The sequence below is a fragment of the Fundulus heteroclitus genome, chromosome 12 (assembly GCF_011125445.2).
Source record: "Fundulus heteroclitus isolate FHET01 chromosome 12, MU-UCD_Fhet_4.1, whole genome shotgun sequence".
Classification (NCBI taxonomy): Eukaryota; Metazoa; Chordata; class Actinopteri; order Cyprinodontiformes; family Fundulidae; genus Fundulus; species Fundulus heteroclitus.
Genome location: NC_046372.1, coordinates 40,385,088 through 40,400,478, shown reverse-complemented (window position 1 = coordinate 40,400,478; position 15,391 = coordinate 40,385,088). Strand labels below are relative to the sequence as shown.

The window sequence follows — 15,391 nt, the reverse complement described above, 5'->3', positions numbered from 1 at the left end:
CAGTGGTGTTGCAAATTGCTTGTTACCACCAGCAACGACAACTTTACATCGAGTTTTTATTTGACCGTCTTTTGACTGGTGTACGAGCCAAAATACTTCCACACAAAAGAAATCGGCCCTTTTTTTTTTAGGTAAACAATCTTCTACGCTATCACCTTTAACTGTTACATCTGCCAAAACGTCTTTTACTGTACTTTTTCCTCTTCATCACGGTGTAGCTAAGAAAAGGGTCCCCAAAGAACAACTGATTAAAACTGATTTTGATGCAGTGGTATATTGCCCAGCTCTTACAGTATATACTGTAGATTAATTAAGCCCACAATGCGTGTACTGTGTAAACTTAAAAATCAGGTCTAACTCCCAAACACCGTCCTTGTGATTGGAGCCATTTTGAAGTATTGAGTTGGGCATTTGGTCATTAGGTTAGAGTCTTTAAAGACAAATATCAGTTAAAGTGAACGTAAATTAAATGAGAGCAAAAATGTGTTAGAGAAAAAATGTTAGAGGAAAATTTTAAATCTTTATAAATTGATTCTATGCGTTGATGTTTAGGAAACAGTTGCAATGAAACAGCTCTGTTTCATTGCAAGACTTATTTTCATATCAAAGCAGCTGGATGCATGACAGCTTGCTTCTCCTTTTGCTGTGTGAAAGCAGTGTTATGCTCTTGGAAATATCAGTTGTTGTTGCCTAAAACAGAGCGTCTCTTGTGTCTCAAAACCTTGAATGTCAGCAATATGTATTCCCACCTGTGCCATTCAAAAGGAAGTTTTAAAACGATTTGTTCAGATCAGCTTTTCATAAAAAGACTATTACATTCTCTGACGACACCAGGAAAGTGACAAATGTTCTTTATATGCTTTTCCTCCAAATGGAGTACAACTTCTCCACCTAACATACCCTAATTGAATCTACCAGCTTTACCTCAGGCCCTACAACCCACTCCCATCAGGAGAAGGGACAGCGGATGGAAACGGCTGTAATATTATCTCTGTTGATCTGCTGAGAAGGTGGGGAGCTGCAGGACGTATCTTAGAATTGGCTACAAAAACAAAACGTAATATAACTGTGGTTTGGCAGCAAAAGAACCACCGGTGCTTATGTGCAGAAGCCAAAGGTTGCGGTAGAAAAGATTCAACTTCCGTTGTCTTTGTGAAGTAAATTTTTGGATAATTCAGACAGTTCAGTGCCAGTCCATCAGCAGGTCATCTCTACCGGTGCTTGACTCTTTCTACCAAAAAGACACAGCAGGGCTTCTCTGGCCTTTTGAGAACAGGAAAGAGAAGGAAGCCCCTTTCACCGGAAAAAACAGCTTGCTGCTAAGGGTCCCATTATGCTAATTGTTAGGATTCCAGACTTACGGTAGTGCATGAGCAGACTCCCTGCGGCGATATGGCAAAGAATGAAGGAGGTAGTGACAGAATGGTCAAGGCTGAACAAGGCTCTGTGCCTTTCGGAGTAGCTTTTTTTTTTCTCTTCCCTCCAATCAGTCATCTCATCGTGCCAGTACATTCTGTGGCACAAAACTGACGGGTAGCTGTCCAAGATGGAGGCCAACGGCCACCTTCTGCCTCTCTTTGTCAACATCCAAACTAAGGCCAACCACCATGTGGATATGCTAATGTTTGCTGCCCTGGGGCTGCGCATAGAGATGCCAATCTGTGGCTTGGTCCTGCTGACTATGAGTGGATACAATGAACTCTGTCAATCTGAAGGGGCAACTGGAGGTTGAACAACCCCTTTCAGACCAAAAGAAGCTCTCGCTTTGAACGACTCAGGTGTTTAAGAAGAAATGTTTCAATATCTTCAAGTCATTGTTAGTGTCTTATGTGTCCTGTGCAAACTCACAGGAAAGTGATTTTTTTTTTTAACACTGTTGATTCAATCAAAAGAAGGTTTGACAGGTGGTAGAAAATCCTTTAGCATCAATACCGTAGATTAGTTGTTGTTTTTAGGTTGTGTAGGGTTTTGGATCACTCTTCTTCACAATCTTTCTTTAGTTCATGAAGCTTTGCAACAATTATGTAGGCATGGCTCTCTTAAAGTTCTTCCATGGCATTTGGATTGATTTCTGGACTTTGACTGTGACTTTGTAGATTTCTAGACTTGTGTTTGGGATCATTGTTCTGGTGACAAGTCACTTTGGGCCTAACTTTTCTATTTCGGTTTCATTTGGATAGGATATTATTCCAAAATGATTTTGGTTCATTCGGATGCGAGTTTTTAAACCAGTGTGTTGCAGCATTATACTTTTTGCATTGAAGTGGGGTTTTCTCCCAGGTACCCTCTTTTTTTTCTAATTGTCTTGTCATGAACTTTAGGTTTTTATCTTTTCTGTGGTATGACCTTGTGGTGAATCCCCTGGTAAGTGTGAGTACTGTCTTAAGGTATTTTACTTGTGAATAATCTTCCTCACTGTATAATGATGAATCTTGAAATGTTTTAAAATGGCCTTCTCCGATCTCATTGCTGAGATCTTACCTGCTCAACATTGTCAATGCAAACCTATATGACTACAGACCAGTAACAGGACAAACTCCTTGTATCTATAGGGACGGTCACACTTGCTGATGATCGAATTATTAATGATATTAAAAGCACCTGGCTGCCATTTATGTTAAATCCTATGAAAGCACACAGATGTATTTAGTCTTTTCTCATGATTGCCGTAAAGAAGATTTTCACAGTGGTTCTCCACTACAGAAATTACTGTAGTGGGAGTCGTGAGAAGGGAATTTGAAAGTCAATTAAATATACTTCGGTTAGATTTACACCTTGCATTAACATGCATCTCCAATCAGGGCCTAATTATAGTCACAGCTGACGTTAACATGCATCTTTAGCATACAAATGCTGTGCAGATTTTCTCATTACCATAGCTGATATTCTGGTGTCAGCTCATGTCGCCTCCTTTGCTGACACTTCAAACTTCTTAGTACCCACCTCCAAAGATAATGCTACCTTATTTGAAAAGTATGCCACTATGGAAGCTGTTACATTTGCGTTTTCACCAGAACTGAAACGGTAGCAAACCACAGGAGTGCCTCATATGTACAGATTCAGTCTGTGTCTAATATGCTCGGCTCTGTCCTATGTAAGGTATGTCATACAGGACAAAACCGGCACGTCTGTTAACCCCCTCCAGCTGATTTTGCTCCAAGCAGCATAAACAGCAACATCAAAGAAGCATTATTTGTTAACAATGTATGACTCGGAGTCGGCGCACTGAGGGTCCTCGGCGAACCCTACCAATTTACTTGTTTTGTTTGTGCTGTTCCGCCGCTCACCTTTTTTGTTTTTTTAATGAACCCGAGAGGGTTAAGAGCATTATTTTGTCTCAGCCATGCTGCTTTAATGATGTGCAATGTTTGGCCAATCACAGCACTGTGACTCCTGCCCCAAGAAGTCTTCATTAGCACCACAACACTGTCCCATGTGCTGCGTGCTCCTACATAAAGACGCTCTGACATAAAAGGGGGGCTTGTGGGGTTAAACGTGCATGAGTTTCAGATGTGGAATCAGACCAGATACTTGTGGCTTCCCCATTGGAATGATATCATTTATTCATGTGGTCTTTGTCTGGCGGAGAATGTGACCTTGCGGTCAGTGTTTCTCTGTAAGCACTTTTTTTTCTCCTTTTGCTTTGTCTTCCTCATTTATACCTGAGAAAAGAGCTCCAGGAATCGGTTAAGTATAATAATTACAACAGATTTTATCATTTCCTTTCAGCTGAAAGAACATCACTGTTCCAGTGCTGTGAAAAAGTATTTGAATCCTTGCAGATTTATTCTCTTTTGTTTTTTTGTCACTTTGAGATGTTTCAAATGATGAAACCTATTTTAATATCTGAAAAGGATAACCTGAGTAAATACAACAGGCAGTTTTCAAATGATGATTTATCTGTCTGAACCAGTCTAAGCCTCTCCTTAGCTGCCACAGCTACCATCAAGCATTTGTGATAACAGGCAATAAGTTGTTTGCATCACCGAAGAGGACTTTTGGCCCACACTTCTCTTCCTAATTGTTTTAAAGGGGACATACCGTGCTTTTCAGTTCATCCTTTTCACATTCAAATCATTTCTTTGTGGTTTACATAAAGTGGAACTGCAATACTTTGGTCTGAATTCGTCATTAGTTTACCCCTTCATTCCCAGTTTTTACCCCTGTTCTGAGGTGCATCTGAGAGCAACTGGTTTTGGTGCCGTCTCTTTAAATCTAAAGGAGGCACTTCACACCCGGCTCCCTCCAGGTTTGCAGAGCGTTCCTCTCCAGCCTGTTCAGGCATTTTTGTAGCATGCTGGGGGACGGTGTAGTGAGCAGCCGAACATTTTGACCCATCCACTTGTAGCTTCGGGACCCTTCAGCTTGCTCTACGTCGCTCAGAGAAATAAAAATCGCAGATTTGCGAGATTGGTAAACTGGAAATCCATGATCTTGTTTAGCATCTTCACGGCAAATAATGCAATGTCATTTTTTAAAAAACCTACCTAATGGAGCAGAGGGAAAAATGAACAGCTTGAAAAAAATTATCCAAAAAAATATAAGGATATCTACAGAGTTCTTGCAGAGACTACATTTAAATTGTCTGCATAACTAGAGACTCCAAATAAATTTTTTCTGCCTATTTGGAGGGCTAAAAAAGGGTATTTTCCATGATTTGTTCCCTTTAACTCAGCCACATATAAGGTATTAAAGCATAATCAGGGTCATGTCAGAGTATTTCAGATTTAAGTCCAGACTTAAACTAGGCCACTCCAAATGCTTCATTTCGCTTTTCTCAAGCCATCCAGAGGGGGAATGCGGTACCGCACACGTGACGTCACCGTCTCAAGAGCAACGCCCCTTTTGCCGCTTAGGTAGGGCATACAGGAGAGAAAGCACGGATAACCCAGCTATTACAAGCGCAACAGAACCAGCGATCTGACCGACTTTACAGCCGTTAAACTTTCCCAAGACGATGTCCCAGGCACACGGATTACTGGTCGCACTGTCGAAGAACACACCAACCTTCAGCTCAAACAATGGCTTGAGGTTCGAGGGCTTAAAAAGACCGGAAAACTGGCCGGGTTGATGAACGGTAAGCTTTGTTTTTTTTTCCTGCGCGGCGATCATGGCAGCGTCGGCCGTTTTTTTTTTGTTGTTGTTTGCAATCACCGTCCAGGAATGGGTATATGTTTAATGTTTGTCTCATTTGAAATGTTTTTGAGTAAGCTATCCTGGTAGCAGGCTATCATGTTAGCGCCTGCTACCATGATAGCCTATATGCTGTCATGGTAGCAGGCGCTACTTTATTAACATGTCGGCCACCAAAATACTCTTACCTTGACTTGATGTCGCTGGAATTGGGTCAGGATGTTCTTCGGTTGTGCCCTTTCCTCCGACAAAATGCTTGCTACATATGTACTTGAATTTGGTAACTTTTTCCGGGTTGAACTGTTGTGTAGGCCGACCGCACCAGTGTACGCAGCGCACACATTTCTCCTTGGCAGTCTTGAAGAAAACATCCTTCATATGCGGCCGATCAGCGTACCTCGAGTCGCTGTTGCACGTTCCATAGCAACAATGTTTAAAAACCATGGTCTTAGATTTGGAAAAAGCAGTCGTTTTAACGAGTAAAACCAAGGGTAACGCACGTCTCTTTTATAGCGAAACAGCGGCGGGTTTCCGGAGTTTGCCCCACTGCGTACCACGTGATGTGACGTCATCGTGACATTGTGTTTCTAAAAATAGCTCGCGCGCGGTACCCCATTGCTGGTCTGCTTTGGATCTTCATCCTTCTGCATAACCCTTAGTGTGCTTGAGCTTAAGATCAGAAACTGATGGTTGAACATTGCAGTTTAGGATTTCTAGTAGAGAGGAGAATTCACTGTTCCATCGATTACGGAAAGGCGTTCAGGTCATGAATGTATAAAGCAGCCGTAGACAATCATACTGTCATGCCATGTTTGACTGACGGCATGATGTTCTTTTCCTGACATGCCGTCTCAGTTTTAGATCACATGCAACCAGAAGCACAGCTTCCAGGAAGTTCACATTTTGTTAATCAGTCCACAGAATATGTCGATGCTCTATGTTTTTTTCTGCATAATGGCTCTCACTTAGGGCTTTTCCAACAAAGAGGTTCCGGTTCTTCACCACGGCTGGTGCCAGAGCCAGTTCTTTATTGGTTCTTAAAAAAAAAAAAAAAAAAATGGTTTGCCTTTCTGCAACCGGAGAGCAAAGTGATCATCCAGTCATTTTAAACTTTTCTTCCTGTTAATGTATAATTTACCCCCTTTTAATTCTGCCTTTTGTGAAGGATCACATTTCCCACCCAAATATTCTGACTTATCCCAGTATACTGCCTGTTTACTACCAAAGCTTGTAGACGCTACACAATCCTGACCTGCTGACCTCTCATCTGCACCAGCAGCTGGAAAACAGGAGTTTTGCACAACTTCCAAAGCAATATTTATTAGCTCCAGCTGGGAATATTAAGACTTACCATGGTAAAAAATAAATAAATAAATAAACCATCTCTTTAAGAAATTGCGTTATCTTCAGGAGGAAATCACCAGCTGTGAGCGTAGCGGTGAGCAGCGCTTTGACCTACTTAAACTTCATGGCGAGTGACGCGTGAAGAGAAACCTTCTGTTATTCTCATGCTACTCCTACAGTTTATCGTTGTTTGAAGTGCTGTAATTTTATGTTTTGTTTTAAATTAGGCCAGTCAATAAAGAAATCAAACTCTAAGGGTTTAAACACGGCGCTCACAACATCTTGAGTGGCTGCTACTCCCATTTATTTTGTTTGGCGACCTGAAACATTTAAGTGTGACAAAAATAGGGAAAAAAATGGAGGAAACCTGTAGAATAATAAATTATAATAGAATAAAAGCTTGAATTAATAGAGGTACCTAGATTTTTCCACGCTGGGAAAATTTGGGACACAATATAAGGGGGCAAATCCTCCTTCATGGCACCGTGCTTATTTGCCCCACTTTGTGGAGGTGCTGTGCTGGAAGGAAGGAGCTGTAAATAAAAGGAGTATCACTGTAAATGCAAGAAGAAACCTCCAGCTGCATGTAGGCAGACAGAATCGATGGACATCACCTCTTGACAACTCTCGCCAAGTGTTCTGTGTGTTTTATGGATTTAGGCGTGCGCACGGAGGTGTTTGCAGAGGTGTGTATCCGGTTTTGCTTGAATGCACTCGGCTAACTCGGAGCCAAGCAGGAAGCCCTGAAGTTTTGTGAACGTGTTGTTTGCCCCAGTGTGGGGAATATGGAAAAGTCATCACCGTGTTTACATCCATTCATTAATATCTGCGCGCACATCAGTCCATCCATTGTTGTTTACCAGCCTGTCACACCGGAACGCGTCGACTTCAGCGTTAACCAATAGCAGGGCTGCCTGAACCCAATTAACGCAGCAGCTCGTTACCAAGCGTCACTCAATGCCTCGCACTAAACTTTGTTTCTAACCCAGTTTTAATGCTCTGGAGCTCAGCAGAGCCCCTTATCTTTTGGGACCCCAGAACTAACCGAGCGTTGCCTCAATTGCAGGAGTTGTCTTCCGCTTTGAATCATAACCTGCTGCTCCTCCCCTCTCCCCTCATTTAGGCTGGCTTTTCCTGCTCGTGCCCGCTCGCATCTCTACGGCTGTGCGGCTCAGCTTGGTTTCTGGGTGTGTTTGTGTGCACTGCTGCATATCAGAGCCCAGCAGGAGTCCCGTAAGGAGGCCACAGCTGTGTGTGATGTGCCCCACCAACATACAAGTGTTGGAAATAGGCTCATGGGGCTGAGCTTGCAGGGCGCCAACGCCGATGCCGGCTACGCTTTAATGTTTTTATTTATGGTATATTTTTGTATCGTTTGCTTTCGGCATGGGGTAGAGATGTAGATGCAGAATGCCAGCAGCTTACACCCATGCTCCTGTTTTATTATGATTAATGTGTGTAATAAAAATATTACAAGGAAGTAACAACTTGTAGGATCGCCGTTATGACCATTATCCTCTTATTTGAATATATGATCATACGGATGGAAGTAATCAATAACCGTAAAGCATTGTAGACATTGTAGACATATACCTATGTGTAAATATAAGCTCCTTAACTTTCCCAAGCTGTGAGCACTAGGTGATGACTTGAACTGGCCCTTTTGCACCTAAAAAGCATAAGACTTGTTAGTGCTCGTTACACCATTACACTGAAAAATCCTCTTACACTTTCAGTCGCTATGGCAACTAAAAGCTCGTCTATGGTTGGCAGTTAGCTGTCATTTTGTGTGGAGCAAACAGCATATGCTGGAGTTATCAGAGCCTTTCCAGTAAAAACAGCTGTCTTTCACTGCCCCGCTACAGTTATTTAGATCTGTCCATGTATTAATTGTATAATGCACTATATAAAGCGTATGATTCCACCATAGGGGAGACAGTTTGTCACTAATGAAACAGTACATATCGAGTTGACAAGATAAAACAATAGTTTTGCAATATATCTGGGAACCTTAAGAAATAGTCTTTTTTTTGTTTACATTAAAGGAATCATTAAAACAATCTGCGATCAATGTAGAATAACTAGATCCAGGCTTGATCATTTTTATATTCTTCAATTTACATACGTTTTTTATCCTTGTCTAATTCTAATGTAGTCCTAATGCCAAAAATAGCATTGAAACTCTGAAATAACCCTTTAGCAAAGATCTGACGCACAAACTAACTTTACAGTTGTTAATGGATAACGATTTGCCAGGTGCAGTGTACTTGAAATGCAATAGAAAAATCAAGATTCTGCCAAGTACCGCAATTCTGCCACGAGGATTAAACGGAGGCGGTGGCCTTTGTAACAGACAAACGGTCAAAACTAGTCAAGAACTACTTCCTTCTTTCAAAATAAAAGTCTCAAATATAGATATCATGCTGGGAGCATCTACAGTGTATCATGAGACAGTATTAACTTTTTAATATCTATATTGGTGTGTGTGTGTATATATGTAGATATATATATATATATATATATATATATATATATATATATATATATATATATATATATATATATATATATATATATATATATAGATAGATATAGATATAGATATATATATATAGATAGATAGAGATATAGAGATAGATAGATAGATAGATATAGAGATAGATAGATATAGAGATAGATAGATATATATATATATATATATATATATATATATATATATATATATATATATATATATATATATATATATATGAGAGAGAGAGAGATTCCAATAAACATAACCAGAGGCTGCTGTTGGAGGAGCCTCGTCATGTTTTAAATCTGGCACACAGCTGTAGTAGATCACGACTCACTGACAGCTCCTCTCCGTGTCCAGATTGTAATCCTGTCCAACAAACGGACAACCAGCACCAACAACACCACGGTTAACGGCGGCCAAGAATGCAAACTGGCAAAGGGGCTAATCAGGACGGACCTGGGGTGGTGACATTAAGCCTTCCCGGCAGATGCGGGTGATTAAAAGCTTTGGCAGAGATATTTCCTGGCTCGATTAATAAAATACTCATCTAATGATAAAAGTGGCTTTGTGAGAACCCCCGTCGTTCTGTTCCTTCTATTACCCTGAACAAACAGGACATATTGAATTTTTTTTCTTTTTTACTGGGTGCAAAGAGTTCAACTCTGTTGTAATCTTAATTTAAGAGGGGCTTAAAGAGGGTTTCTTGAGCTCTTCTGGGTGACTATAACAGCTTTCCATTCATTTCAGTCCGGCACTTGCTGATGTTTGCTATTCCACATAACTGTGACCTATGAATCATTCAACCATGAAAGTCTCCTAATCTGAAAAAAATGAGCCAGACAAGATCTTTGTTGGATTTGTTTTTGAAAACAAAGCCTTACTAGACTAGGACTAGGCTAAAAACGGACAAAGAAGCAGAGAAACACCAAAGTAAAACCTTGAAAGGCTTTGAGATAATTTGCAGTACTATTGATCAACACTTAAATGTCAGGTTGCTTGTTGCCAAGCTATATTGGGAGGTGGTTTTAAGTCTTTTTACAATGTATTTCAGTTGGTTTGTCTGCATGCAGAGGAGGAAATGTGTATAGTGGACATACTGTGGCTACAAAGGGCTGAACACGCCTCAGACAGAGTCCGCCTCGGAGATGAAATGTCTTTCAACAGGCCTGACGGTCTCCAGTCTGCTGAGTTTGCACCCAGAACGGCCAGAAATATGAGGCGAATGCAGAATGTTGCTGAGTGGAGGGTTTGCAGGCTCTCTTCTCCGTCGCTTTGCCCCCGAGCAAACCTTTTCCGGTGATTCATGCTTTAGCACATGGTTACAACCCGGCTCCGACATCTCCAGGTTGTGCTGCTTCGCCGACAATCATTCCTACTCCCCTCCCCGAGGAACAGTCGGTGTGCCACCTTGAGTTTTTTACGGGTCATAATGACAGCACTATGACAATGAAGCCACTAAGTTTTGCTTTAAAAGATAGTGCCTTAAAGCTTTTACATATTCTATTCTTTGAAAATGAGCTCAACGTTTTTCAAAGAGCACCTTCAGTAACTTTCGCCCGATCTGGCAGTTCCTCCCACACACATTCTGGTGGCGAGGTCTTGAAGGGATACGCCACAGGGAAGAAAAGCATAGTTCCCGAGTGTTAACAGCCATGTTGCTGTGTATGATTTTGGCAATCTGAGTGGGGAGCCCAGGCCTTGGCTCTCTGCAAATGATGGGTGTGAGATGTGGATTTAAGAACACAAGTTCAACTTTACATCTCCGCTACTTCTCGAGCCCAAAATCCTTCAAAATATTCTAAAAGCCTGGTTAACCTGTGTGTATTTCTTCTGAAAGGCTACCATATATTCGTCCCCACAAATATATAGATGGTTTTTTTCAAATAAAATCTGGCCTCAGAACACATGAATAAACAGTGATATTCCATTTCACTTGAGCATTGAGGCTTGGGAAGATGGATCTGAAATGTGCTGGAGAATAATTAGGCTGTTGTGTTTATGTGAGGGCTGTGCTGTGGTGCAGTTGGCAGCACTGTTGCCTTGCAGCAAGAAGGTCCTGGGTTCAAATCCTGGCCTGGGGTCTTTCTATGTGGAGTTTTCTTGTTCTCCCTGTGCATGCATGGGTTCTCTCCAGGTACTCTGGCTTCCTCCCACAGTCCAAAAACAAAATTGCCCCTGGTTGTTTGTGTGGTAGGTTATTTTTCCTGTGTTGGACTGGCGACCTGTCCAGGGTTTACTTTGCCTCTCGCCCAATAACTGCTTGAGCTTGACCAGCCCCCTCATTAACCCTTCAAGGGTAAGCAACTATAGACGATGGATGGATTTAGATTTTTGGGAAAGGTTATTTTACACCATAGCTTCATATTTTTGGCTAACTTCAGACATGGTGTGAAGGACGGTTCAAAAAGCTTTGTCATAGCATTAGCTAATCTGTAAAATCCATGACTTTCCTTTTGACTTTGTTTAGACTCCCTAACTGAACACATTTAACCATTTTATTATCTTTTCACAAATGTCAAGTGATCAAAATCTATTTGAACACATTTTTCTTTAGCGTGATATTTAATTTAAGTCTGCCTTCATTCTTGTTTTTTTTTTTTTTTTTAGCTTTCATTGTGCAATTTTGGTGTTAGTAAATTTAGATTTCTCTAGATCTTTCTAGCCTTCCTGACCTTTTTTAAAGTTTATTCAACCTCTATGCAGGTGGTTTCATTGCGATCCAGGATCTCATTTACAAGACAGACCAGTTTTTGATCAACCACAAAACAACGAAACAGTTACGACAGTAACTATACAACGGGGTGACCAGACGTCTTCACTTTTGATGACCTGTTCCCGTCAAAAGCTGTCCCCGGTTTCAGTTCATCATGATGGTTCAAAAACATTTCACGCAGCAAGAGCTATCTACCCGATCCTGCCTCTGTCCAGACGTAGAAGAGCCGAACCAAGGTCCGTGTTGTTTCAGCGTGAACTAATCTCCATAAAAGAAGCTGCTTTGTAGCAGAGGCTGCTAACTTTGACCAGCTAACTCGCTACCTGCGTCTTATGTCCTCAGTAATATCTTCCACACCATTATGTTGCAGTTAGTTCTACCTGGCTGGGTTTTTGGTATGTTGCATCTGCTACTCATGAAAGATCGAATGTTTCAGTTTCTTAGCTAAAAAATCGTCCGCTTGTTGTCAGAAGGGGAATTATCCGTGCATTTTTGATTCCTTCAGAGACTTTTAACAGTTTAAGGTTGTGTTCCTCAGTTGTCCTGACCGTAAAATTCTTCAGCTTTGTATTCCTCTGGTCCTTTGTGAAACACTGATGAGCCTATTTGTTTAAAGTAAGAAAAAGCCTTTGATGGATGAATATGATTTCAGCTTTCATTTGAAGCCTCTGCCTCTCTCGCTGTGCCTGCTCTGTCTAATAGCTGATAAATGTAATTAGGTTTCCATCAGAGAGAGGAATAATGATCGACTGTGGCTGGATGTCTTGTGTGTTAGTGAGATAAAACTCCCTCTCAAATACTCGAGGTTCGGCCTTGAATGTTGGATCAATACGCTCTCCTTGTGTTCTGCTGTTGCAGTCGAGTGTTTTTGGCAGTGATGCTCTCATGTTGCTAAGAGGATTTGTTTGTACTTTTTTTTTTTTTTTTTTAAATAAAAGAGTTGGTGTTAGTACTTGTTTTCTGTCAGTTTCTGCTGGGAAATTGTCCGCATGTTAAAATGTTGAAACTTTTACGGCAAACAAAACGTGTCAGCCCACATTTGTGCCGTTTCTAAAGGTCTATCACTGTTACCAGAGGTGTTGTGCATTACAGCAAACCCAAGTTCCTTTTCTCTTGTTGTGCAGAAGGGCTCGGAGATAACTTTTTGTAATACGGCTGCTGGCTCCCTTCACAAAGCCGATCCGCCTCGTCTGTCCTGCCAACAGTCCTTAGCAATTTGTCTCTCTGTGTCCCCCTACAGGCTTTGAGCTTCTGTACCAGCCCGAAGTGGTGAGGCTCTACCTGTCCCTGCTGACGGAGAGCCAGAACTACAACACCCTGGAGGCAGCTGCAGGGGCTCTGCAGAACCTCAGCGCTGGACAGTGGACCGTGAGTCCTGGGCAATGGGAGGGTACAAAGAGAAGACGCCGTGTTCTATGACTTTTTGCTTAATTGCGCACTTTCTGCAAACTTTGATGTTAGCCGTGGCCTTTCGGTGGCTTACATTTTACAGCTGGAAGCACCAATTAGGTTTAAAAAGCATCCCACTCGGCTTTAAAAGAGGGCAGGAATGATGTAGAGTTGAGCTAAAAGTTAAATTGAATGTGCGTTTACTAAAATGGTGAGTGCCAGACAGCTGGGGGCCTGGCTTTAAGGACAGCCAAAGTTACTGGATTTTGATCAAAGAAACAGTGATTTCCTGGGTTCCTACACAATCTGGACAAGTATGGGATAGGACTGAAGTCTTTCCAGTCCTATCCCATATTTCTTTCCTTCCTACCTTCGGTTCATGGAGATTCCATATTTGAAGCTTGACTGTGTAAAAATACGCGCCTTGAATTCTAAGTGAACCTTTGTATTCATGCTTTTCAAATCTGACTAAAAAGAAACGAGAACTTCTGAAAATCAAAAAAAAAAAAAAAGAAAAGTGGAATTTTGTCACAAAAGACATGTTAGGAACCTTGTTTTGTGAAGCTTTTATTTTTGTATAAAAGTGGAAACAAAATGTAACTTATAGCCCACTCAATTTAATACCAGTGAAATTAGCCTTGTCCATCAGAAGGAAAACAATACGGAAAGGCGAAACCTGACTCAGGTTCTTCCATCGGGTTGAAATGCCGTGATTAGATAACAGCCGCGCACCGCACTCATTTCCAGTGCTTGTTACGGTGGATGGGAAGAGTGGCTCTCCATCCACAGTCAGGTAGTCACTCCAATCAGAGCAGTCGTGGAGCTGCTAAGAGGCCGCGCGGTTCTCAGGCTGCGGTAAATTATCAACGTGGAAGGGCTCGCTGTCAAATGCCAGTTTACGCTAAGCACCTCAGGCAAGAGCGGTCACCTGGGCTCCTCAGCAGGCAGGTCGCACTCAGCCCACAGCAGCATTATCAGCAAAGTGCTTCTCCTCGCCCCTGCGCACCACACTACCTTTCATCCATCGCTTTCAGCAGCATCGAGCTCCGATTTCACTGTTGGGGGAGAAAAATTACCATTGTTCTTCAGGATTTTAACTTTAAATTTCCATCTCTTGTGCAGTGACTTCAGATAATTCGTTTGTATTGACTTTCAGCTGAGGTTGAAGTTAGGATGCAGTCGCCTGTTGACTTGACCACAATGATAGGTGTTGTTCGTGGATTCACTGGCACACTGTTGTTAAAGCCGTTAGCCGGACAAAAACATATCCTGACCCCACGAGAGAACGTCAGGGGTTCTCGATCCCTCGTTTTCTGACGTTCCTCCTTTTCCCACGTTTTCCACAACTTGCTACTGCCCCCTGGTGGCACGCTCGCTCCCCGTCTCGGCCTAATTGTATCTCATGGGGCAGCAGCTCTTAGAGGAGAGAGAGCCTTTTATGTCAAAGTTAATGTTTCATGCTACAAAAAACAAGGAGTAAAAATCCAGTGATGTTTAAAATCAGACAAATTAAAGCACATGTCCATTCAGAGCCCCGCTGTGCAGCCAGCTGAGCAGAAGGGAGAAGCGGCGTTGGCAGCTGCTGAGTGAAGGATGGAGTGTTCGCGCTCACATATGGGACTGGGTGTTAGAAATGGGAAGCTTAAATGTTGCAATGTGATCCCCCCCCCTCTCTCCCCCCCTGTCTTCCAGTGGTCCAACTACATCCGAGCCACGGTGCGGAAGGAGAAAGGCCTCCCCATCCTGGTGGAGCTGCTGCGCTCCGACTCTGACAAGGTGGTCCGAGCTGTGGCCATTGCTCTGCGCAACCTTTCCATCGACCGACGCAACAAGGATCTGATTGGTACGGAGCATTCATCATGTCATACATGCGGAGAGACTTCTTCTCCTGGGTACTGAAGCAACAGTAGAAATGTTAAGGTCAAAAGAATAAGCTGAACGTTATATCTTAGTACATTCCGGAGTTTAAGGCGACTTAATTGTGTCTTTAATTTCAAGCCTTTGTGTCTTCGTGTCTTACAGGCAGCTATGCCATGCGGGACCTTGTGAGCAACCTGCCCAGCGGTCAGCAGCGCCCAGCCAAGAACCTGGAGGAGGACACCGTGGTCGCCATCCTCAACACAATTCACGAGATTGTGACGGACAGCTCCGAAAACGCCCGCTCCCTCGTCCAGGCCCAGGCCATCGAGAAGCTGGTCGCCATCAACAGGACCAGGTGAAGGTTACGAAATGTAGCAAAACCATTCCCTAGGCTGGGAGCGAGGAAAGAGCAACATAGAGTGTTGAGTATAAGA

At 42.4% G+C, this 15,391-nt stretch overlaps 1 protein-coding gene across 13 annotated transcripts in view; it reads left to right on the top strand.

The window, feature by feature from the left end:
• arvcfb (ARVCF delta catenin family member b) overlaps positions 1–15,391 on the top strand; it is a 228,863-nt gene that overhangs the window by 197,872 nt on the left and 15,600 nt on the right. For all 13 annotated transcript variants that reach the window (XM_036144608.1, XM_036144609.1, XM_036144604.1 and 10 more), the window contains 3 exons: positions 12,949–13,076; positions 14,790–14,940; positions 15,120–15,312. In XM_036144608.1, coding sequence (XP_036000501.1) covers positions 12,949–13,076; positions 14,790–14,940; positions 15,120–15,312 — 472 coding nt within the window. The remainder of the gene's footprint in view (positions 1–12,948; positions 13,077–14,789; positions 14,941–15,119; positions 15,313–15,391) is intronic.